General features: G+C 47.7%; 1 protein-coding gene across 3 annotated transcripts in view; it reads left to right on the plus strand.

Annotated features, from left to right (window-relative positions):
• The first annotated feature begins 10,798 nt into the window (after window positions 1-10,798).
• SH3PXD2A (SH3 and PX domains 2A) overlaps window positions 10,799-25,617 on the plus strand; it is a 221,233-nt gene continuing 206,414 nt past the window's right edge. Inside the window, exon 1 of one of the 3 annotated variants that reach the window (XM_037001249.2) lies at window positions 10,799-11,279. In XM_037001249.2, the coding sequence (XP_036857144.2) occupies window positions 11,208-11,279 (72 nt within the window). In that variant the 5' untranslated portion in view covers window positions 10,799-11,207. The remainder of the gene's footprint in view (window positions 11,280-25,617) is intronic. The other 2 variants (XM_037001247.2, XM_037001248.2) reach the window with 2 other exon arrangements.

A 25,617-nucleotide genomic window follows, 5' to 3' on the forward strand; every position in this document is an offset into this window, starting at 1 on the left:
TCAAAAAACTAAAAGTAGAAATACCATACAACCCAGTAATTCCACTTCTAGGAATTTACCCAAAGAAAACAAAATCCCTGATTCAAAAAGATACATGCACCACTATGTTTATTGATGCATTATTTATAATAGCCAAGATATAGGAGAAACCTAAGTATCCATCAATAGATGAATAAAGAAGACAGAGTACATATATATGCAATGGGTTATACACTCAGCCATATAAAATGAAATCTTGCCATTTACAACAACATGGATGGACCTAGAGAGTATTATGCTAAGTGAAATAAGCCTGGTGGAGAAAGACAAATACCATATGATTTCAGTTATTTGTGGAATATAATAACAAAACAAAAAAAAGAACAAAATAGCAGTAAACACATAGACACTGAGAAGTGACTGGTGGTTACCATGGGGTAAGGATCAGGGTGGGTGGGTGGGAACGGTGAGGAGGATAAAAGCGCACAAAAATGCTCAATCATAAATTGGTCATGGGGATGGTAGTACAGCCTGGAGAATTAGCCAGTGATTCTGTAACAACTTCCTATGCTGACAGATAGTAACTGCACTAGTAGGGGTGAGGACTTAATAATAGGGGTAACTGCTGAACCACTGTGTTGTATATTTGAAACCAATAAAAGATTGTGTATCAATAATATTTCAATTAAAAAAACTAAGCAGATTTTTAAAATGGCATTCCTGGACATCTTATAAGCTTACTAAGTATATCTGAAAAGTATTTTTTGCTAAACAGTGAAGGTATAAACTCCCAAAAGAACCTTTCATTGACTCCTTGAAATGGAAGTCAGTTGAAGAATGTGAGCAGTTCTTAGATATTATTAATAATGTAGCTTGGAAACAAAATTCTTACTAGTCTTCTTTCAAGCTTCTGGATCAGTTTTCATTGAATTGGCTCAGAAGACTGCAGGTCAAGTTACTTAAAGACAACTATTTGCAACTGTTTGTCTCTGTGTGAATCAAAAATTACTTGATGCTGGGCAGCAATAATAAAATGCAGAAACAGATTGCTGACACTAATATAAAACTGGAACTGACATCCATAACCACCAACATCTGATTTCTATGCTTACCAAGGCACATTCATTGTCCCCCTTACATTGATTTTACATTTTCATTTTTAATAAATTATTTTAAAATCATGAATATTTCAAACATACTTCACAAGACAGAGAATATGAAAAATAAGTTCTAGCCACCAACATTTAACAAACATTAGCATTTTACCACATTCAATTCCTTTTTAAAATACTTGAATTACTACAATTACGGAATTTTTAAAATACTTGAATTACTACAATTACGGAATTACCTCCTCTCCCACCGGAGGTAACTACTCTTCTGAAGTTGGTGTGTATCCTTTGTCCATTTTAATACTTAAACCACAGATATATATATCCTTAAACATATTTATATTATGTATAGGATTGTTTTTAATTTTTAACATTTTTATAAATGGTATACTGTACATATCCTTCTGCAACTTGTTTTTTCTCACCAGAATTATATGGAGATTTATCCGGGCTGATTTGTTTAGTTTTATTCTTTTTTTTTCATTCTTATTGAGATGCGCCTTAGTCAATTGTGGCTACTTTAACATGATTTCATAGACTGGGGGGCTTAAACAACAGGTATTTATTTCTCACAGATCTGGAGGCTGGGAAGCCCTAGATCAGAGTGCCAGCATGGATGGGTCTGGTGAAGGCTTTCTCCCTGGTTTCCTCATGGAAGAATGGGGAGAGAGACACACACATAGTCAAAGAGACAAAGAAAAAGAGCAAGTTTTCTTATGTCTCTCAAGGCGCTTATCCCATCATGAGGGTGGAGCCCTCATGACATAATTAACCTCCCAAAGTCTCCTCTCCGAATACCATCACACTGGGGATTAGGGTTTTGATATATGATTTTGGGGGAGACATATTCAGCCTGTAGCAAGTATAACAATGTGTAACATGTAACCTGACTTCAGTGCTCAACTTTAGTACACAGGTTAAAACCACCCAGATCATAATGGAGACCGTTTCCAGCCCCACAGTCCTTTGTGCCCCCTCCCAGTCTGTGCTTCTCAGAGGCAACCGCTAATATGACCTCAAGCCCCACAAATTAACTTTGGCTATTTTGAACTTTATATAAATGTGTTATATAAATCATACAGTTTGGACCCTTTGAGTCTTTTTTTTTTTTTGCCAACATTATGTCTGTGAGCCTCATCAGTTTGCTGCACATAGCAGTTGTTTGTTCTTTATTGTTGGTAGTTTTCTGTTGTATGGATGTGACATTATTTGTTGATCCACTCAGCATTGGTGGCCATTGGGTGCCTTTCAGTTTGGAGTTAATATGAATAATGCTGCTATAAATGGTTCTGTACATTTTTTGGGTGGGCAAATGCACAAGTTTTATTGGATCTATACCTAGCAGTGAGATTTCAGGGTCATAGTATAGGCGTACTATACAGGGCTGAGTAGTTGCAACAGAGATCATATGGCCCCAAAAGTAGAAAATATTTACTATCATTCATTTAACATTTAGTGGAAACTTGTTATGTGTCATGTGAGATGACAGACCACCGTCCCTGTGCTTATAGAGCTGGCATTCTCATGTTTAGTGATACCGTGAAGTAATAGACATTATCTGTATGGTTTCTTGGCTATCCATTGTTGAGAGATTTTTCTACTTTGCTTCTAAACAAAAGTCTGAGCAGTGGTATCTCCTCATGTGTTAAGCAGGGTAGACAAATGGCCAAGAGTTTGGGTTTGAAAACGTGGGATTTCCTGAGAATCTCCTGGCACAGATGGTCCAGTCCCTCCTGCAGTAAACTATGGACATTAAAAATCTCTCCCCACTGGCACCTGCCACCCCCACAGAATATTCTTGCAGTGTGCCTGTGCAGGACGCTTGCTCTTGCAGGCTAGGCTGCACCTGCTCTGCACCCCGCTGGCAGACAGCCCTCAAGTCAGCAGTAGTTACCCCCACTGTGAAGTCACTGGGCAGTAATGCATGACCTAGTGCTGTTTCCTTAGAAGGAATGATGTTTTAAGTAAGTTCAGACCTTTTACTATGTCTCCCAAGAAGTTAGCTATTCAGAAAACTTCCTCCTCCTCCTCACCCCCCAAAATTAAAGAAAAAACAAGAACTCCAGAAAAATAGGAAACATCTGACCTCCATGGAAGTATAAAAAACTCTTAGAATGTCCTTTAAGGGTTAGAAGCTATATCCACATACGTTACTTTTGCTCATAGCAAGGATGTGGGTGACACTGTCTAGGTATCAAGAACAATGAAATAAAATACATTTCAGAACACATTGCTTTCAATCCATGTAATAAATGCCTTACTTGAATGTAAAGAAAGAAGTGCACATATAATAGAAAATTCATTTCTTCCATCCCTCATTAAATGTTGAACAAATACTTAAGAAATATAGATTTGGAGGCCCCAAAGTCTTGGTTTTTCTCTAGCCTAATTCATTGATTCCTCTACCTAGACTGTGAGCTTTATGAAGAAGATATTCTTGTTTGTGACTCAGTTCCCGTTTGTGGAATAAATACATTTACACAGTGCTTACTCAACACAATTCATGGCACAACACACAGTAAAAGCTTAATAAACAATTGCCAATATTGTTGTAATTGTTACAATTATTATCATGATTATTATTATAGCTAATGGGGACTTTTGATATTGACCAGATTAGCCCCCATATATTACAGACTAAAAGAAGTTCCTAGCACCACCATCCCCCCAGTTATGCAGGTCAAGAATCTACAGCTGTCCTTAGCACTTCCATTTCCCTTATCCCTGACAAACACCACCAGAGGTCACGCTACCTTCTAAGTCCCCTTCACTCCATTCCAAGGCCATCATCTTAGTCCAAGAGGTTGACACCTCTTATATTCTGCTGCAGAATTTGTAACCGTCCCCCTCATCTACCAGCTCCCTTCATGGGGAAGGGGACCATGGTGACCCTTTCAAGATGCAGAATTAAAAAAACAAACAAACACCCTTTTAGTATTACAGAAGGACATGTGCACTATAGAATTTAAAATTTTTTAAGTAAATTAATTTAAAAAATTAAGAACTATATTCCCACCCCCAAGATTACCACTGTTCATGTTTAGTATGTTTGCCCCACCTTGATAATATTTGTCACAATTATAATTTTACATTTATTCATATGATTTTTTTTTAATGTGTATCACCCCTAAAGGTGATAAAACTCTGAGGCTAGGGACCTTGTCTGGTTTGCCCCGGCTATAGCCCCAGTTCCTAGCACAGTGGGTGACTCATGTTGGTAAGTAACAAATATTTGTTGACTGAATAGGCAAAATCCTTGAAAAAGTAAATAATTTAGTAGATGTATTTTGGGGTACGTGGGCCACTCCCATCAGCCTTTTTTCCTAGAATTAATTTCTTAACCCAGTAGTTGGCTCATGTGAGTCACCTTTGCACCGTATGATCCCACTCCAGAACTGATTGGGTGAGGGTGGGCATGTGACACAAGCTGGGCCAATCAGATTGTTTTTCCTGGGAACCGAGATCTGGACTCCAGAGGCAGCCAACGAGTCTCAGGTGTGTCTGGTATTGAGGCACTGGTAGACACTTGGGCAGTAGTAGATTCCTGCCACGTGAGTGAAGAAGCAGAGAGAAACAGTCTGCAGATAAAGAAAAATAAAACACACAGTGCTAAGCAGAGATAAGAGATGGAGAAAATGATCAGTTCTCAAAGATTTACTATTTCCTGGGTCTACTCTTCAGAAGTCCAGATACCTGTGGATAATGAGACGCCGCTGTGTACTGGAAATACAGCTCCTTCTCCTTTTTTTTTCAGCTGGCTCAGTTCATTTTCTAGTACTTGTAAACCAAAGAGTCAAAGACGTGCTATTCATATATTAGGCGGTAAGATTAATCAAAATGATCATAATAATCTGCCTAGGGCAATAGCTTGTTGATGGCAGCTCGAATCCCAATCAGATTCACCTAGATGGGAAAACCCCGCCTACTGAGTCTTCCTCTGTCTGCTCTAGCCTATTAGGTAAGATACGGGCCAATTATGGGGATATCTGCTTGAGACAGAGAGGGCAGGATGTGAGCTAGAGCCAGACTTGAATCTTTCATCTGAAATAGACATATGGATTCAAACAGGACAAAGAACAGTAATTACTATGATATTTCTCAATAGTGAACTGAAAAAAAAAGGGGGGGTGTCAAACCAAAACCAGACTCATATTTTTGGTTGTTTCTGGCTTCAGGCTATTTAAAGAAACTGCTTTTGAATTCCCCACGGGATTTTTTTTTTTTTTCTGTTCTTTTTGTCATTCAGTGGCCAACTCAGGGTTTGCTGGCATCTGGAAAGTTCAGGGGATTTTGGAGAAAAAAAAATCTGTGGTGGTTAATGGCTAAGTGGACTATCCAGGCTGATCTTTTAGACCAAGGTGAAGCCGGTAGCCCCTTACCAGGCAGGAACACACTTAAAGACATGTTCAGTAATGAGACAGATGTATGAAACCATCGACACTCTCATCCCAGAAGGTCTTAAAACACAATGTAGTAGTTTGGGAACCAGATGTCTGGTCACTGTTAGGAATGCAGCATGGAGTTATGGAATAATATCTTTTTCCTCTGTGAATCTAATTGTGTCCTTGGCCTCTTGGCCATGCAAGTTACCAGATTTGCCACTGGTATTCCAGGGGCACAGTCATTTGCAAAGGCTGGAACTTGAAATGATTCTATAAAAAAATTCTGCTACAGAAGGACTCTCAGCAGAAATCAAGGCTAAGACAGTAGGCTGAGACTCTTCAGTGGCACCATGTAAAGAAGCCCATTGAGATTTTGCTGATGAACTTGGTATTTTGGGAGTCAGGCAGCTTCTACCACCTGGCAGTTTGGCAAGCAGAGGGACCTGTTATTGTGGCTGCAATTAGGGAACCGTGGAGCTGAGCAGACAGGGCTCTGACACCTCAGCCTGGTCCCATTCCCCAGCGACCAAGGAGAGGGCAAGCCTGGCCAGCAATTTACTCCCCTCTGGAGAAGAGGAGGTTGGCCTTGCTGTCTACTCCAAATTCAGAAGGAACCGTCCTCAAGATACTCCGCAAATATAAGTCTATTAGGGCTAATTTGAAAGAGAGAGAGAGAAAGAAGGAGAAGGAAGAAAAGAGGGAGAGAGAAGCATGAATGCCTGTAACTGCTTATAGTCTGTAAATTGGCGGTTATTCATGCCAGGCCCTCCTGCTTGTCCCTGCCAGAGGTCAGCCAGAACTGATAAAACCCAGACCAGCTGCTGGAGTAAAAGGTGCTAAAACCACTTTGGCCAGGAGGGGGCCCCAAATTTCACTTAAATATGCACTTCTCTGGGTAATAATCCAGTTAGATCTCATTTGATATAATATGTATCCATCATCCTAGGGCATGGAAAGGGTCAGAAAGATTGCCAGAGACCCAGAGGAGGAGGGATGTGACTTCAAAGTCACAAGGCTGGGTTGTGGCTGAGTGGGACTAGAACCCAAGTTGGGTAAGTCCTGCTCTGGAGCTCTGTTCAATTCTTGCAGCATCTACAAGTATTTGTTGAGATCCCAGACATTTAAAAAAGGCAACCAGTTATTGAGTGATGGCATGTATAAAGCCCTGTGCTGGGTGGGGTGTATGTGGCAGGTGGCAGAGGTGCTATGGTGGGGGTGGAGAGGAAAAGGTGGTGCCAGAGTCGAAGTTCACTCATGGTCCTCAAGACCCCCAAAGGCTTTGTACTGGTTTGGAATACACAACCTAAGCACAGCAAAGCTAAAGAACAATTAAAGATTGAAATAAAGGTTCAATAAAGTAGCAGCTGCACTGTCATGGGGCAATGTATGATTAGTAACCAAGTGAATGATTAGCAATTGCCAGAAACTTTCTGAAGAGGAAGAGAGAATTATATTCTGCCTCTCTTGAGCATTTAACAGCTTTCTATGCTTTCTGTATGTTGTCTTCTTTGGAGTGGTCATAGAGATTCCATGTCAGAGGAGGTGGTGTGGACTCTGTGTATCAGACGCTGATAGGATTTTCATGTGCACAGAGGACCATGGAGACACACACGGTCCGTCCCAGCCCTTGAAGAGCATCTGCCTTAATGGAGGGTCCAGGCAGTGTGTGATGCTCATGCGAATGGGAAATTGGAACAAAGGATTTCGAGGTTCAAGGGAGAGCAGTGTTCTAGATCTGCAGGTATTCGCTGATGTGTTAAATGTGCTCTTTAACTGAACTCTTCCCACATGTAAAAAGGCTCATAGTCATGGTGGAAGAGAAAGATGGCAGGTCTAGCGCTACTTAGCTATGTGGTATCGGGCAACTTCTCTCAGTCTCAGTTTGCACCTCTGTAAAATCAGAGGAATAAATAACCTCTCTGGTCCTTTCCAATTGGAAAATTCTTTGGTTCTAAGCATTTACAATTAGGTGGTCTTGAAAAATCAGATTTTCCAGTATCAGTTTCTATCTTTATTTTGGGTCATCTTTCTCTTATTTAACCTAAACTTTTATTTGGCATTTTTATGATTATATTTTGTTATTTGGACTCACACAATGTCCTTGGGTTGGAGTCATCCCCAGTTCATAGATGGAAGGGGCAAAATAGGGGTTTACCAAATCTTCTGCAGCACTACTAGCAACTTGAGCAGATGTTTTCAACACAGACCACCCAGTGTACCTCCTAGGTGCTAGGCATGCTAGTGTATTGAATGGATGAGACACAGTCTTATCTCCAAGGAGACTTCAGCTGCTCTCGTCATTTCTGGGGAGTGCCAGGCATATGTGAGACACTTAGTAAAAAGCTATGGTACAGAAAGGAAAGCCTAAAGCGCTGCTGGGAAAGAAATATGCTGAAGCTGAAATGTTCCTGGGGAGAAGGGAGAGCGTGTACCATTTTATACTTAAAGCCTCTTGTACAGACGGCCCAGGAGGGAAAAGAGATTTTCTCCAACCAGTATTAATAACTCTGTCCAACAAATCCCCAGAGATCTCAGCACCATGGAGTCAGGGTGAGGACCAGTGTTCAGCTGCTTCCTCCAACTGAGGCAATTTGGGGACACAGGGGAAGCACCCATGTTGTGATTCAAGACCCTGAATTTAAGAGATGCCAGGCTGTCTGGGGTTTCTTTGGCTGGAAAAAGGCCAGTGCCTTATAGGTAAGCACCAATACACTCTCTCCTCCAGAGCTCTTGGGCTTAGAGTCACGTTCTATATGGATCCTAGTCCAGAAGAAGTCTGAGTGGGAAACCACTGGTGCCTCTTAGGTGAGTCAACTGCTCTGACTCCCAAGGGCACCAGGGTAAGTCAACTCCCTTCTTCTTCTTTCCCTCCAGCAGCTGAACCCCAGCTCTCCTCACCAGGGGCTTCTCGGGCTTAATTAGCACTTCCACAATGCCTCCTGGTCCACAGAGGAAGAGAGGTTGAATGCCATTATGAATCCTTTTGCTGTGAACCCTAAGCTGTCTTGATTCATCATCAGAGGCCCTCCCAGTTTCCCACAGCCCAGCCCTTCCTCCAGGGGAGCTCAGGGCTGAGGGCCTATCCCAGGTCTGCTCCCACCTCACAGGGACCGGGCCTTGCTCAAGGAGGTGATGCCTTGTCTCCTCCTTGTCCCCTCACAGCCACATCACCTTCCCTGGATGCCTGCTCCAATATCCACAGTGGTTTCCAGCATGTACGATAGAGAAGCCCTGTGCCTAGCATCAAGATCCCTTGCAGCCTGGAGCCCCCACACCCATCCTTCTCTTTATTTCCTTTTCCTGTGCCTTGTCCTCTCCCCTAACCCTCACACTAGTGGACACTGTCTTCCCAGTCCTCTGCCTGTCACCAGCTGTCAGGCTCATATTGCACACATTACTTCTCTTCCCTCCACCTTTTCTTCTCCCCCTGACCATTCCTTCAACAGATTCTCGTGCAGTCACTACTACTGTGTATAAGGCTCCCTGAGAGTGCAAAGATGTGTAAGATAATTTATAGCCAGTCCCTGAGCAGGAGGCACTTTCAGAGGCAATGAGGTGTGTTATGGACAAATACGCACATGTCAAAGCAGCTCAGGGAAGTCAGCTAGCCTGGAGAAGTTTAGAGGAGGCAGAGCGTTCCAAGGTGTTTCAAACTCGGCTTATCCTCCAGGGCCTACCACAGGGACAGCCTCTTCCATGAAGCTCTCCTTGATTACCCCCAGGCCTCCACTTGCTGGGGTCCTAATGCACTTTTTATTAGACTGTCTTCATATCTGTTTCTCAGCAGAATTCTACTCCTTGATGGAAGGGACGAGTATTTGTTGATTGGATTCATTTTTCAGTTCTACAAATATTAATTGAATTTCTTCACTCTCTTCCTTCTCTTAATGCCTTGTAAATAGAAGAGGTGCTCAATCCTGTAATTTCTAGAATTCTAGAATTTCAGAGATTTTAAATCCATTTATGTAAAACAGAGAACTAAAAAATATCTTCACAGGAGTAATTATTGCTAACAGTTCAGAGTGTATGGAGGAAGGAATCTTAAAAGACCATCTAGTTCACCACAAAGATTTTACAAATGAGAACATTAAGGCGAGTTTAATACTTTTGCCATTAAGTTAAGTGATTTGCCCAAGGTCAATATTTTGATAGTGGCCTCACTTGGTGTTCTAGCATCCTTCCCCAAGCAGGTTGGAGGAATAGTGGGGAGCTCTGTGCCAAGCAAATGTGTGAAGGAAGTCTCAGATTATACATGGGTTCTGACAATGCAGATAAAGAAATATTAATACAGTAAGGTCATAAAACCCTTCATCCCCATTTCAGATGCTTCACATTGGTCCACAGTCACAAAACTTTATTGTGATTATGAAACAATGGGATTAGTTGTGAAAACACTACCTCTTTAAATATTTGAAACTAGAATGGGGGAAAAAAATGAACTAGTTTGAGGGGAGGTAAATTGAATTAAATTGTAATTGTGCTCCGAGTGGACAAGTGACTAGGGAAGTCGGTTTTCCAGACTAGAGGAAGGTGGTGAGAAAGCCAGAGTCTGGGGCCGATGGTGCGCTGGCCCCAGACCCAGTGCATTTTCCCACCATTGTATGCTCCCTTCCCTCCCCTGGCCTGCGGACGGTCCCAGGGGAGCCTGGGCTTAAGGCAGTAGTGTTATGCAGTCTTGTAACCTCACTGGTAAACGATGTCAACGTATTAGTCACAGGCCCAGATCGATGGACGGCTCAGTCAGCGCATCGATCATATTTCCGGGGAGAATTCACCCTTTGTGACTCGCAGGGGGGCAGGTGGTTTGTCAGGAGAGGCTCGGCTGGAAGGATTTATGCCGCCCCCTTCCCACTGCCGTCTCCTCCTCGGGGGACCGGAACAGCAACAGCGGGATAATAAACTACTTCTCATTAAAGAGATCTGGGGAAATGGGAGGGGGAGGAGGACGTAAAGCTGGGGGCGAAAAGGTACAGCTCCGCTCGCGGACGGAGAGCCAGGGTGGGAGTACGCCGGGCTCCCTTCCCCCGCCCTTCCTCCCTCCGAGCCACCCTGAGTTTCTGCGGCCGCCGAAGTACCCAGAGCCGCGCCAGGCCGTTGGCTGCGCCCTCGGCTCGGTGGGGGCGCGCCGACCCGCCCGGGCCCCTCGGCGGGGCTGCAGCCCCCTCGCCGTCGCCCCAGCCCCTCCCCCGGGTCCGGAGCCCCTCCCCGCGCGCTTCCCCTCTCTCCCCTCCCTTCCCTGCCCTGCCTGCTCGGCCCTGCCTCCGCCTCTGCGCCCCCATCCTCCGCCAGCGCCGAGCCCCCCGGAGCCGGAGTGCGGCCAGGGGCACCGCCGGCCCCTCCCCGGAGCGCTGACAGCGGGCTCCGGGGCCCCCGCCCCGTCCCCTCGCCGGCGGGACACACCCCCGCCCCTCCTCTGCTCCGCCAGTTCCCGCCGGCCCCACGGGGCGGCGGAGAGAGCGGGCGGGCGAGCCGGAGAGCGGCGGCGGCGGCGGCGCGGAGGGAAGGGGCGCGCGGCAGGCCCACGGGGAGCCGTCCCGCGCGCGCGGAGCCCGCGTGCCCTCCGGGGCCGTCCCCGCCCCGGGGCCGAACCTGTGGGGGCGCCGGGAGCCCGGGCAGCAGCGCGCCGGGCCGAAGTGGCGGGTGGCCCCGGGGACCCGGGAGGCGGGGGAAGGAGCCAGAGCCGTCCGGGATGAGGTGACGCCGCCGAGGGGCGCCACTCGCTCTGTGGGGGAAGATGCTGGCCTACTGCGTGCAAGATGCCACCGTGGTGGACGTGGAGAAGCGGAGGAACCCCTCTAAGCACTATGTGAGTATTGTCTCAAGCGACCCCTGCAAGGAGGCTGGCCAGGGACCCCCGAGGGGGTCCCCGGGTGGCCCCTCGCCCCGCCCGCTCAGTCCCAGAGCTAAGTGCCCACAGAGCAGCACTCGGCTGTGGAGTTTCTCTGCAGGGCTGTGATCTCCAGGGAAGCCTTTTCTGTCCTTCCCTCCCTCCCAACCCCCGCCCCGGTTTTCTTTTTTTGGCATTGGAATTGGCAAGTGGCTGCCCCTGTCTGTCACAACGGCAAAGTCGTCTGTCCGCCTGTGCTTTGGTGGATGGTTGGAGGAGCGGTCGGCAAACCCTCCCCGAGGAGCCCCGTTGGGAAAGCATCTTCCGGGCCCTCTCGGGGGGCTCTCCCAGACCGAGATGCTTTCAGAAGCTTGTCCTGGGGAAGGAAGCCTCGCGCTCTCCTCCCACGTTTGCTCTGGTCTCTGTCTCCCTAGGCCTGGATCTGGGGACAGAGGGAAGCCGCTGCGCCCCCCGCTCCACCTCCACCCTCGCCCTGAGCTTTGATTTCCTTCTTAAAGTCATTGAGTCCATCGGTGTGAGAACTGTGGCTTTTCCTTTTATCCCTCCTCTGGACGTGACCCTTAACCGCGTTCATTTCCTCTTAAGTGATGCTCCATCTCCAGACACGAGGAGGCAAATGTTTGCTGTGGTCTCCGAGGAACGGCCGCTGCCCCTCCTCCTTCCTCCCCCAAACTTAATGAGAAGGAGCTAAGGTTGATTGAGCCCAGCTCCCGGGTTTGTGAGACGTGGCCCTCTTTCATCTCAGCCTGCCCTGCCTTCCTATCCTTCGCACCTTAGGAAGTAAACAGTGTCCTTGACGCCTGGGGACGCCTGCCTAAGGGGCTCTGCTCCTGTGTTTGAGATGGAGGAGACAGCAGGGCATCCAGAACAGAAGGACTGCATCTTATTTGCAAATGAGGCACTTAAAGGAGCGTTTAGAATGCTCAAAGCATTAATTTTAACAATTAGAACAGGCTGCTGGTTGCTGCCCTAGACTCTGCAGTGATCTCTGAAAATGCCTTTTATTTCCCTTTTGGAAGGGGACTGAGGTTTGTGCTCCTGTCAGCCTCAGACTATTCTTCCTGTCTTTATCAACAGTAGCTCTCAACTTTGGGTTTCTTTAGAGTCGAATAAATGGGTCTGGGCTCAGGTTGGGAAACTTGGTAAACTGGGTTTCAGACCAGAGAGCTGGGTGCCCGTGGTAGGAGAGTTGTTCTTTTGTGTTATCTGGCTCAGCAAGCATCCTCCCCTGCTGTTTCAGGCAAGCTCTTTGTGGAGGACTTGGGTCATCATGTGGTCACCCTGCTCCAGGGGTCTGTGTGCACATCCCAGCACTGATGATCACGTCAGCCTTCCAAACCTCCTTCCTCAGATGTTGCAGGCTAAGGTTTTAGGAGCTCTTTTCTAGTCCTCAGTTAAGGTTGGCACTACTTTCAACAGATGGCACTCTCTGCTCTGAGACCCAGACTGGTGCTTTTCTTGGCTCTGAATTTTATGTGAAACATCAAATCTTAGCTCTGACCAATAATGTCCAAGACCACAGGAGTGTGGTTAAAGCAGCCGCAGGCCCACTGCAGGCAGTATTGGGAAGTGGTTAGCGCCGGGGCTCTGAGTTAGTGGGCCTTGTGTAAAGCCCAGCTCAGCCATTAACTAGCTGTGCAACTTGGGGCAAGTTATTCAACTTCTGTGGGCCTCAGCGTCCTCATTTTTAAAGCGAGGATAATAATAGTACCTACTTCATAGGGTCGCCTGGAGAATTAAATGAGGTCATCCATGCAGAGCACTTCATGTAGTTCCTGGCACATAACAAGCACTCATTAAATGGGAGCTTATTACAAGTAAGATTCTGACTAAGAAAGCACTTTTGAAAAGCAGCTATTAATGATCTGGAAAAAAGGAAGATTTGGGGTTTTAAGATTGAAAATATCTTGTTCTATGTGAAAAATACAAAAGAAGTCTATCTAGTTCCCTTGAAATGATCACTTCCTCCCTTTTTATGGACACAGTGTTTCCCAGGACGTCTCAGCTTCCCCTATAAGAGTTGACAACATTATGTTTGGGGCAGGGAGTGATGTCACTGAACAGATGGGGCCATACAGAGCTCTGAACAAGGTTATGAAAAACAGTTACAACAGCAAGTGTTACACATTGTGGAATTGTGGAGCTGGCAGGGAACCAAGAACCCAGCCGGTTCCACCCCCTCACTTTGCAGATGAGGAAACTGAGGACCAGGTCAGGTAAAGTCACTTGAAACACAGCTAAGTGACAGCATCTTGATATAACTGGCCTTTTGCCCATGGTGTGGATTTTGTTCATCAAAGTACCCTAAGTCTGGTTGGGGTTGACTAGGAAGACAAATAGCTGGTGACAGCAAGAGGTTCCTACATAAAAAAAGGAGAGAGGGCCCGATAGAAAGTGTTGGTAGGGCTGACGGGAAGGAGGAACAGGTTGGGAGAGGCTGGGCCTCTGAAGTTTGGGATCTCCTCCCCTCTTGGCCCTTATACATTGGACACCATACACCAGATGGTCGATTTTTCTGGATAAGATACTCTGGTGTGGGTAGCTGGCAGGATACTCTGCACCTCAGTCTAGTATGTTCTAGAAGCTCTCTGCCCTGGAGGAACATGCATCCTTCCCACCTCTTCTCCACTGATGGTGAATTTTGAATCTGTGATTTGGCAAACTGCAGAGCAGAGAGGTTTTATGGGATGTGCATGTTAACTGGAGCTAGCTGATGAGAAGCCTGGGGCCCAAGGTCTGGGACTCTGTTGGCTCTAGAATGCTGGGAACACACTCAGGACAAATGTGTTTCTCAGGACATCCAGTGAAGGGTGTGTTTGTCCCCATGACAAGGAAGAGCTGCCTAGACACAGAGCCTAATCTTGCGCTTTTGGTCTGTTTATGAAGGGCAGGCAAGTGGCCTCCATCGTTTGGATGGTGCTGTCAGCCCTTGGCTTCCTTCCTCTCAGCCAAGCCCCTGCTCCTGCTTGGGGTGGGGCTGGGGGAGGGTGGGCAGCTACTGCTCAGTCCAGGCTTCCTGGAATGGAGCAGGGCTCCTCTCTTAACTTTTTTGAGCTGCCTGTGAGGAGAACTTTGATAAATTGGCTTTAGCTTTAGATCACTTGTCTTTCAAATTGTCCTGATGATGCTGGATGCAAACTGTAGATACCTTCGTTTGAAAGTTTTCCTCAGCATGTGAACTCAGGTTCACATAATTTTTGCACTCACTTGCATATGTAGGTATACGTCAAGTCGTATGGCGGTGGAGAGAAGCTTATTTATCCAAAACAAACAGATTATTTGTTTGGCTTTGGGAGGCATTGAGCTTTCACACTCGTTTCCTTTCCTGATTGTTTATTTCAGACAAATACCAGTCATGAATGTTCTGATCCCTCTACAGGACTTTTTAGGAAATGCAAATAGCCTGTGTTAGTAGTTACCGTCAATGGTGCCAAATGCTTACCGTGCATGATTTCATGTGATTCCTACAGGTCTTTGAATGTACCCTAACATGCAATAATTTCTTTGATTCCTATGTACAGATGGGTAAACTCGGAGAGGTTAAGATTGCTCAGGGTCTCCCAGTTAGAACAAGGCAGATGGGGAAACTCAGGTCAGTTTACCTGCAAAGGAGAGGATGAACCTAAAATGTGGCCCTTCTCCTCAACTGGGGTGTGGTTGGGGAGACCAGGCTCAGTCCTGTGTGACAGCAAGAGAACAATGTAGGGTGATTCTTGAGAACTATCTCAGTATATGGGACATTCACCTTATGCCATGGAAGGGGTTTGTGATGGTTAATGGAGGGGGTTCACTGTGGGGTTGGAGGAGAGGAGCAAATCCAGGATGATATTGAGTCCCCACTGATGCTTGAGTAGATAAATTAAGGATTGACCCTGGAAATAATAAATTCTCTTGTGTGGTTAGATCATCACAGATTTTGGTCTTGGTCCTGGGAGCTACATTTTTAGGTCTCTGCCCTTCTCTGAGCCCTTTGATTGTGGGTCCGGCCCCATGGGAGGAAGGATGAGTAGTAGCTGTAGCATGGAGCAGGTCTGCTCAGGGCCAGGTGCATTATGGAATGAATGGTGTTGGACAGATCAGGTTTGAATCCCACCTCTGGCTCTTTCTAGCTGTGCAACCTTAGCCCAGCCACTCTGGGTCTCACTTCCCCACCTGTAACTTCACAGGGCTTTTAGGAAATTAATCTGGCATGATTTGGGGTGAAGTTTCTACTTAGTACCTGGCCCTGTCCGGAGCACTCAACATTACTAGCTTCCACCTGGGGTTCCTCATCACCAAAAGTACACCTAGAGTAACATTTAGGACCTAGTATGTGAAGCTGAGAGAGAAGGAAAGACTGAGGCAAAAAAGGAAGGCCCAGCTGTTCCTAGTCTGCTAGGAAATCGGGCTACATGCCCTGTGGAAAACACCCAGCATGCAAGAGACAGATAAACAAAGAGCAGCTGTCCAGACCTGGAAGGCTTCCTGTAAGTTGGGAAGGAGAAGAGAAGAAACACGGCTGGGGGAGAGGAGTAGAGAGGTGCTTCAGGTAAGGGCACCAGATAGATCCTAGTCCCAAGGTCACTGCCGGACGTGGGTTAGCACTCTTGCCTGCTTGCTTTGTCTCTTTGCCTCTCTCTCTCTCCCTCTCTCTTTCTCTCTCTCTCTTTCACATACACACACACACACGCATGCACACTCATGCATGCACACACACACACACACACACACACACACACAGAGTTTCTTCTCCTTCTTCAAGGAGGGAAGTGATCTAGGGGTGATTCACAGGTCTGACAAGGCTTCCTGCTCAGGGAACAGCCAACCACAACCTTCAAGGCTGTTGAAAAAGGGAGCACAACCAGCCATTTGTCATGACACTCTTTAGAATTGAGTAAGGGTTTTGGGGGAAAATCAGTATTGAAATCACTGTGTGTGGTGGCAGGCAGAGGGGAGGTGAAGGGAAGAGAAAAAGAAACCTATTTCAGGTCATAGGGGTTTGGTTCCAGCTCCAGAAATACAAGTGCCCTCTGCCACATTTTCTAAAGAGATATTCTGGGGCTGGCGTGAGTTAATGGCCAGTGGAGGCTATGAATTAGAGGAGTGTTATTAGGACTTGGGACTTTGGGTTTGCATAGTAGTCCCCTGGAAATTACCTTCTCATTTCCTCAGCCTGAGTCACTGACCAGGCTATTTCTTGGCCACAAAAAGTCTAACAGGCAACTCTGTTCCCTTTTGCCTCTTAATTAAACAAAATAAAACAAATAATAGAGTTATACATACAGTAGTCAACACTTACTCCTCTTGAGTTCTGAGAATCCAGGAAAGGGATAATGGATTAGGACAGGGATCCAGGGAACAGGAAGGACAAGGGGTGTGTGTGTGGGAAATGAGGTGGAGACTCTGGCTTTGGAAATCAGTTCTGAGCCAGGGCTAGAGGTTCTCTGCCACAGCAATTGCCAAAAATAATGGAGGAGTCCAGTAGGGCGATCAGCATTTCAAGAGGTGGGTCCCAGAGCTGCACGTGACTTCTCGTCTGGGCCAGCCAGGCTGTGGCTACCTGCAGTGGAGGCACAGGAAGGCAGGGGAATGGAGAGGTCTGGGGCCTGGATGTGAGGACAGGAGGGTGGGAGGGTAAGCCACAGGAAGGCCCTCTTGTGCCCCTGAGTCACCTCCAGGCAAGTCACCACATTCAGCAACAGGGCTGAGCAGAGCCCAGTAAGGACATCAAGGTGCATAGTGAGAAGAGAAGGACAGGAACCAATATATAAGTACCTGCTGCCTGCCAGGCAGTGCAGAAGGTACCTTTTAGAGGGGATTTTGTTTGAGCTTCATAACAACCATGTGAGGTAGGTAAGTGTTTTTATTCCCACTCTACAAATGTAGAAATGGAAGCTCAGAGAGTTTATGTGACTCTCTCTCAGAATAGTTCAGTGGCAAGGCTGGGGTTCTTACCCTGGTCTCTGACACCCGAGTCTGTGAGCTGGTCCCCTTCTTCCCCATGAGAGCTGGTCAGAGAGAGAGGGGCATGAAAATAACCCAGGAGTCCAGGCAGCGCCTCCTGCACATCTGGAAGGCCGTGTGGGGACAGCCTGGGGCCCGCCTCCGCCACCGGCTACCTGGGACCTGGGGCGAGTTACTTCTATGTCTGCTCCTTGGCTTGCTCATCTGTGCAAAACAAAAAGTGGGGACAGTAGGACTTACTCACAGGGTTATGGTGCAGATAACATGAGTTAATAAATATAAAGAGCTTAGGATGGTATCTGGCACATAATAACATAGGTATTTGCTATAATAACGATTCCATCTTCAAGCTTTTCGGAAGAGGGAGCACTCTCGTGGACTTGGGTTTTCCGGAAAATTAGCTGGGGAAAGCAGACTTCATGATGGGCCTTGAGAAGTAATTAGGATTTGAATGGGAAAGAGCAGGATTTAGGTGGGTAAAAGAGGGCAAGGGCGGTCCAAGAAAGGGAGAAGCAAAGGTGCCAGCAGGGGCACATGCAAGGAAAATAGAGGCAAAACCCATGTGGGGTTGAGGAGTGAGAATGGTTGGGCCAGCTTCCAGGAGCCACAGATGCCAGCTGAGGGGATTCAGTTTATTGTGCAGACACCGCTGAACCTTCCTTTTCTCCCAAGGGTTGTGGGGGAAGTGGAGCTGATTGTCACTGCAGGGTCCTTCTGGTGGGCCCCAGAGCTGGCTGCAAGGGCTGTCCTCACAGCCTTGGCTGGAACAGGCTACATAAGGCCCAGAATCCTTTTTCTAGTGCAGTGTTGGGGACTCTCTAGTTGGCAGGCTGGAGCCCAGCCTCTCTGTTTATAGCTCTTACTCTGAGGGGTCAGGCTGCCTTATAAAAGTTTATTGTGCCCAGAGGTCTTGGGGAAGGGGGGCAGAGGAGAAGGGGGAGCAGTGAGGAGTGAGGAGGCAGTGGCCGTTTGGGGCCTCAGTGGAGGGCTGGGGCTGGCACGGCCTGGGGCTGCAACAGTATGTCATGGTAGCATGATTTCCATCCACATTCCCCAACATTGCCACTGAAGCACCCCAGTGGCAAGAGAGAGGAAACCCCTCTCCTTGTAGAATCCAGGGCTAATACTAAACCAGCCTGCTGGGAGCCCAGCACATCTTTGATGTCTCATTGTTACCCAAAACATTCACACTGGTGTTGCCTTCTACTGTACCATCTCCCTGAACTTGTTTCAGTTTTAAATACAATGCTTCAAACTACCTCTTCATTTATTGAACCCTCACCACAGTGCCAGATATTCCAGTAAGCCTGGTTCTTTAGAGAAAATGCAATAGAAATAACAACTAACATTTCTGAATGCTTTCTACATCTAAGACTTTTACATGGAAACTCTCAAAACAGCCCCCGAAGCATGTCATTACCTCTGCCATCCACATACAGGATGCTGAGGCCCCAGGCCTTAAATGAATTGCCAAATACTCTGCAGCTAATAAGCTGCATGGAGAGGGGCCTGCACCGACCCAGGCCTGCTGATTCCAAAGCCTCTCCTGTCCCTACAGAGACCTCATAGCCCCTTGCACATGTGTTGTACCAGGGAAGACCGGGCCCTGAAGAGAGTCCACTCGAGGTCTGGCTGTTTGGCTTCTCAAGACCTGAGACCTTCCACATACCATCTTCATCTAGATCTCCATCTGCTCATCTGGAAAATGGGGGGATTGCTTCCTTTCTGGCCTGCCTTGCAGATGGGAGGGTCAGTATGAAAGTTGCTTTGGAAATATGTGAGCCCAGAGAAAATCGCTGTGTGAAGGGTTCCCAAGTTCCTCAGTCTCATTTCTTAGTCATGCAGGGCAGGGGATGCCTTACAAAAATTTCTGACCCTCAGGGATTTTTTAAACACAGTTTTCCTGCCACACTCCCATGGTACCCCACCCCTGAGAGGCCTGTAGTCAGGGCTGACTCAGGATCACCTTGGACCCCCACGGAAGGCCTCTTCTAGAGAACAACCTCTGAGAACGACACTTTGCTTCTTTCCAAGCCTGTCATTTTTGTGAATGGGTAGAGAGAGCTGCTTCCAGTCCCATCTCTCCCTGCTGTTACCTGAGGGAGGAAGCGACATCCAGCAGCTGAGTTAGCAAAGGGGAAACATCTGTGTTTTCTGTGCTTCCACTTGGCTTTCTCTGGCCCTTTGCTGTCATTTCCCTTTTGCTGGTGAGGAAGCCTGGGTGGAGGCCTGTGGTGGGGTGGGGGCAGAATCCTTTCCTCTGTGTGTCAATGCAGCGTAAATTATGCAGTGGGGCCAGTGGGCCCTCCAGTCTGTCTCTGGGATCCCGGGGGCGTGAACTTCAGACCCGGTGTGTCGGAAATTGATCACTCTTATCAGCTCTGACTGCAGCCCCACAGAGTAGGGGTGGGATGCTGCCTGATGCTGGTAATGAACTTGCAGGCTGTACCAAGTGGGGTAAGGGGTTGAGTGGGTGTGGGTCAGTCTGTACTTTGGCTCATCCCTAGAGGTCCCTGGTAGAGTCCTGGCTGTTTTTATCTCACTGGATTACAAAGGAGACCTTGGCCTGATTTACGTGGACACCATCATCATACAGCTGCCATATATTGGATTCCTCTTTTGTGCCAGATTCTGCCAGACCTTTTACTTGTAATCTCTGGTTTCTGACAGCCCCGAATGTATGCACTTTTAACCTCATTTTACTCATCCGGAAACTGAGGTTCAGAAAGTTTAGGTTGCACTGTTAGTTAAGTACAAAGCTAGGTGTGTTGGACCCTGTCCCCCAAGCCTGAGCTTGTTTCACACCGTCACCAGTGGCCTGCGCACTTGGTCCCTCCCCTGGCTGCCCCGGGGTCGCGGGGGCTTCTGCGGGCCAGTGCCCACAGCCTGTCTCCTCCTGCAGAAGAGTGTTCTTTGGTGAGAAGCCTGCCCTGCTGCTTTCGCCCCCCTGAGGGTTCTGAGTGTGCCGGGATTGTCCCTATCTTTTGAAGTGGCTGCTTTGTAAAGTCTTTCATGGTAGGCCCCATTCCGACCCAGCTTTATTCTGTTTCCTGATGGCCCAGACCCAAAAGGCTATTTTAAGGGACTTGCCTGTGTGGGAGAATTTCTCTTTGTAACATCAGAAGAGGCAACCGCACTGGCCTGGTGTGGTGCTGGCAGTGGGGCTCCCGGAGAGTGAAACTCTTCCCTGAATCCTGCCTTCTGGGCTTCACTGGGCCCTCAGCACAGTTTGTGGCATGGGTAAGGGACACAGTCACTAGTCAGTGAGGGCAGGGGCTCCGGAGGCAGCTGCCCAGGGATTTCTGCTGGTCTAAGCCCCAGTGGATTCACAAACTGATCCTTCTCTCACACAGTTAAGGTCTATAATAGAACAATATCTGAACTTTGGTTCAAGCCAGGATTAATTATTTACTTACTTATCACTCAGTGGCAACTGGAAAGGCAGCCTCATTTTCCCCATGATTTCTGGACAGGGAAGTTCCCAGGCAGGGGAAGTGGGAGAACTGAGTCAGAGAAGGTGAGAGCAGAGCCTTTATAGGTGCGGGCACCGGGCTGGGATTTCTTGTCCACTGTCTCTTTTACTTCCCACAGCAAACCCTGAGCATTGGCCCTGTTTTATAGATGAGGAAACCGAGGCTCAGAGAGGTGCAGCATCTTGCCCTCTATCACATGGCAGTAAATGGCGAGAGCTAGGCTTTGAACCCAGACCTCTGCAGCAAGAATGCAAACCTGTGATGGTTTCACTGTGCTTCCTGGAGGTTTGATAGATTGCTGCCAGTGGTTAGGTGTCTGGTTGGGAGTTCTCTTTTTTCCTCTGCCCCTGACTAGAAGCACCCACACATGACAAAAGTAGCTGCCCTTGGTCTTTCTCTGCCCAATCTGTGGCTGTGTTTCCCCTCTGCTGCTTGTACCCCTGGGGGGCTTGGCCCTGATTTGAGGCTCTCTTGGAATATGGAACACTGAGAGCCTGGCCCCGTGCTTAAGAAAGGAAGTGCAGGCAGTAAGTGTCCCCTGTGAGGCTAAGGACCTGGGGCTTTATAGATGCTTATAATCATAGTCTCGGGAGAACTTCTGAGGGCTGGGAGGCTAGGGAGCACATCAGATGGGGTCCCAGATAAAACTTCAAGGGTCAGGATTAAAGCCCAGGTCATCAGCTCACTCTGACCTTCCCTCTGAGCCCTCAATCAACACATGATGTGGCTGGAGCTCGTGGTTGGGATAAGATAACAAACCTCTCGCTGCTGAGAATGGACCCCTGGCAAGGTCTGCTCTCTATTTTTAGGATTCAAATTTTTATTCCCCTTGAACTCTTGTCCCGAGCCACTTGTGAAGGCCTAGCCCTTCAGAGGCTCCAGCTGCTGTGGGCTCTACATTCTGTCCTTGGCTTGGTGGCTACCAGCGTTGTGGTTGAGAGCAGGGGGGCGTTTAATTCTCAGGTGCCTTCAGCCTGCTGCTTCGTCACAGTAACTGAGGCTCTGGCAACTGGAGTAAGACCCAGAGAAGGGTGTCAGTTGCCAGCAGAGCAAGGGGATGGGGACCAGGCCCCCAGGGCCTCTGCTACGTGGGCTCAGGCTCTGACGCCTCTTACTAGCTTGTCTGACTTCGTCAAGTGTCCTTACCTTATGGGCCTCAGTTCTCTAATCTAATAATCCTAACTAGCTCATATGGTTGCCACTCTATGCGATACCTGGCACATGACAGCTATTCAATTAATGGCAGTTATTGTTATCATTAGTATCATGGTCATCCTTCCTGGTTTTGCTCAGTTTCTGCCACCTCCCAGAAGCTTCCCTGAATTCTCTTCTTACATTTGCTGTCTGTGGATTTTATGTTTATTGTTTTTACTACTCATAAAATCCTTACCACAAATGGCCTTGGGTTAGTCAAAGTTTGACAAGCCTGTGTCTAGGTGCCTGATTGGTGGAAAAGCCCCTTGAGGGATAGACCTTGATCTGATACTTATATTCATTCATTCATTTAATCATCCAGGCAACATTTGAGTGTTTACCATGTGCCAACCACTGGGAACACAGCGGGTGGACAAAAATCCCTGTCCTTTTTAAGCTTGCATAATTGTAGGGGAAGGGAAACAATAAACAAACCTATTTTAGGTAAAATATATAATTTATTAAATGAGGGATAAATGCTGTACTGTACAGAAAAACTAAACTGGGTGAAGGAGGCAGAGAATGGTGGTGGTGGGTGGAGTTACCATAGCATTTTATAGAGGGTGGCCAAGGACAGCTCCAGGGTGTAGTGACTTTTGAGTGAGACCTGAGGGAGGTGAGGGACTGAGGGATGCAGGTGTTCCGGGAAAACTGGTTGAGGGTGAGGCAAAAGCAAGTGCTAAGGCCTGAGGTAGGACCAGGCCTGGCCTTTTCAGGGAAGAAGAAGGGGCTGGAGTAGCCGAGTGGAGTGAGGGGGAAGCAGTGGGTAGTGAGGTCAGACAGGTGAAGGGGTCATGTTAGGCCTTTATCCCTTCCAGCACTGAGCAGGGTCCACTGCTCAGCAGGCAGGCCTCCTTAACTTACTTGCTGAAGACTAAAACTGACCAAAACACTTCAGAGAGGTTGCTCTATGGACCGTTTAGGGTTTGACCCTGACCTCCTAAGCCTATTTTTTTAAAGAATTGCAGCTTTTAACTTAAAATTGTGGAAATTGGTTGCTTGAAATTAAAAAATATGTATTCCTGTCAATATAATATTATAAATGGTTTTAAAGATTCTCAGGCCAGTCCACCAAAACCTTTCTCATCCATGGAGTGGATGGAATTGTCCACCAAGAACTAGATGTCTCTAGTTCCCTTATATAATGGGGAGCCTGACAACCTAAATTCTATGTATAATATCCAGGAAAACTGTTTTCCAGTGCTCGCAGTGAGAAGGAAATATCCAAACTAAATGATGATGATGGTTATGACAGTAATAGCAATGGCAGCATTAATTATGTGCCAGCCACTCTTCTAGGTTTTACTCATTTAATCCTTACAAACAACCCCATCAGAAAAGCACTGTTATAGTCCTTACTTTCTTGATGAGAAAACAGAGACACAGAGAGGTTTAATTTACCAAAGGTCATAAACTGGGAAGAGGCAGAGATGGGTTCAGAGCTAGGCCCTGGGCTTCGTAGTCCTTCGAGAACCCTCCTACTGCCATGTTTTCCAAGGAATCCTGCCGGCCGGCCTGTCACAGCCCAGTTTGGCCATCTGTAGACTTTACATGCAGGACCTTTGTCATTAGGTGTCCTCCACTCAGCAAGAATGGAGTTAACAAGTGTCAGAGTCAGAGAACCAAAGCCCCAGGTGGCAAGCAGGAGCAGCCCCTCTTTGTTCCCGAGACAGGAAAAACCATTTGTTCCTGGAACCTGACACTGCAGGGGGTGGGTTTGCTGTCTGCCCCGTTGTCTTCCTGGGCCATTTACAAGCCCAGCACTTGGGGAGCAGGGGGTGGGGAACGCTGTATGTGTTGGTGGAGGCCAGATTAGAGTGTTTGGGAAGATGTTTCTGACACCTAGACCATTCAACTCCTGGCAAAGCCTAGCAGGTGGCCGGGGCTGTTGCTGTAGCTGGGAGGGGGCACCCACCCTGCCCTGTTCAGTTTATTGTTAGAATGAGGTGTGTCCTAATCACTCCACCCCTCTCCATAGCCCCAAAATAAACAGCAGCTGTTGGCTACAGTGCCTCTGTCTCCTGCCAGTCTGTCAATAGCCCCTGGCTCTCACTTGGCCCTGCCCCTTTTAGACATAGTGATATGGGACATGGGAGCCCATTGGCTTTGCCCTGGGGCATCGGCCTTGCAGGCCACCTGGCGTGCCCTGGTGTGCCCTCTCTCTGGCAGCCCTGGCCTCTTGATCCTCATGGTGGTTACCAACTCAGACTCCACAGTCTGACATCAGTTTGGCCCCTGGCTCTGCCACTTAGCTGGTGACCTTGTGCAGACAGCCTAACTCTGGGCCTCAGTTTCTTTCCCTGTAAAATCAGATAATGGTATGAACATCACAGAGTGTCGTGAGGAGTTAGAGCAGTGCTATAGAGGCAGCCACAGCAGAGTCACTGAAGCCAGGCTGCCTGATATAAGTCCCACCTTCACCACTCAGGAGTTTCATGACCTTGGGGAAGGTGCTGAAGTTCTCCACGCCTCAGTTTTCTCATCTGTGCAGTGTGGATAATAAAAGCATCTCCCAGGTGGGACATGAGGACTGAGCGGGTTAATACATGTAAGCCCTCAGAACAGTGCCAGGCACAGAGAAGGAGCGCCATGAATGGAATGATGTGCGCTCCCCTCACAGAGAAGGTGGAACATCCCCTACAAGGATCATTCCCACGTACATGTCCCAGAGCTGACAGAATTGCTCTTCTCCTGACGTGACTTCGGATCTGCGTGGCTGAGCTGGTTTGCTTGGCTTTGTTTCTAGCCTGCAGTCAGAACTTCCACTTGCGGGGCTGGGGGTGGTGGTAGAACTGGTTATACAGCAGGAAGGAGGCATGAGAAAGATCTGGGATTTGTGTTCTACTTGGCAGTGGTCCTGCTGATGTAAGAAATGGAAAAAGACCATGTCTGCAGCGAGAACAGCCTTCCGCTGGTGGACAGATCCCCCGTGGGGTCCACGGGTCATCTCTGCTGAGTGCGCGCCCCAGGACGTTCCTCCGTGTGATCTCCTCAGCCTCCCTGTGGACAGCTCTCTCTGGCTTTGCCCTGACTCCACTCTCTGGGAAACTCGTGTTATCTTTGGCTTTTCTTTGTATTTACCCTTCCTTCTGGAAAGATTATACTGGGAACCCCGTTAGAACATTCAGACTGAAAAGTTATTCTCAGAAAGAAAGAAAAGCACTTGAACCCAGTTATATTGGGTCACAGAGCCAGGTGCCATGGTGGGCATACCAACCCTGAGGAAAGAGACAATCCCTCAGGGTGGAGCATTGGCACTGCCTCCCGGGAGCCCGGTCCTTGAAGAGAGGTGGCCGGCCTGCTGTCTTGTCTCCTCCATGCTGCCTCTGTGAATTCTGTCCGAGGAGACAGGTCGATGGCAGTTCCATTCCTAACATTTGGGGGCGTCACCTTCTGCTAGACAGTGAAGAGGACGAGCCTGTACCTTAGAGAGGAATGTAACTGAGTAGTTGAGAGCGGGAGTGCTGGAAACATTGCCTAAGTTCAAATTTCACCTCTGCGATTTATTTCTTTGAGATCTTGGGCAAGTCACTTAACCTTCCTGCTTGAGTTTCCTTGTTTGTAAAATGGGGCTAAAACAGTACCTTCCTCATAGGATTGCTAGAAGGATTACATGAGATGATGGTGATAAAAGCACTTACAACCATGCCTGGGGCAGAGTTAGTGTTCCTAAGTGATACTGTGGT

Source organism: Manis javanica, chromosome 7 (genome assembly GCF_040802235.1).
Source record: "Manis javanica isolate MJ-LG chromosome 7, MJ_LKY, whole genome shotgun sequence".
Lineage (NCBI taxonomy): Eukaryota > Metazoa > Chordata > Mammalia > Pholidota > Manidae > Manis > Manis javanica.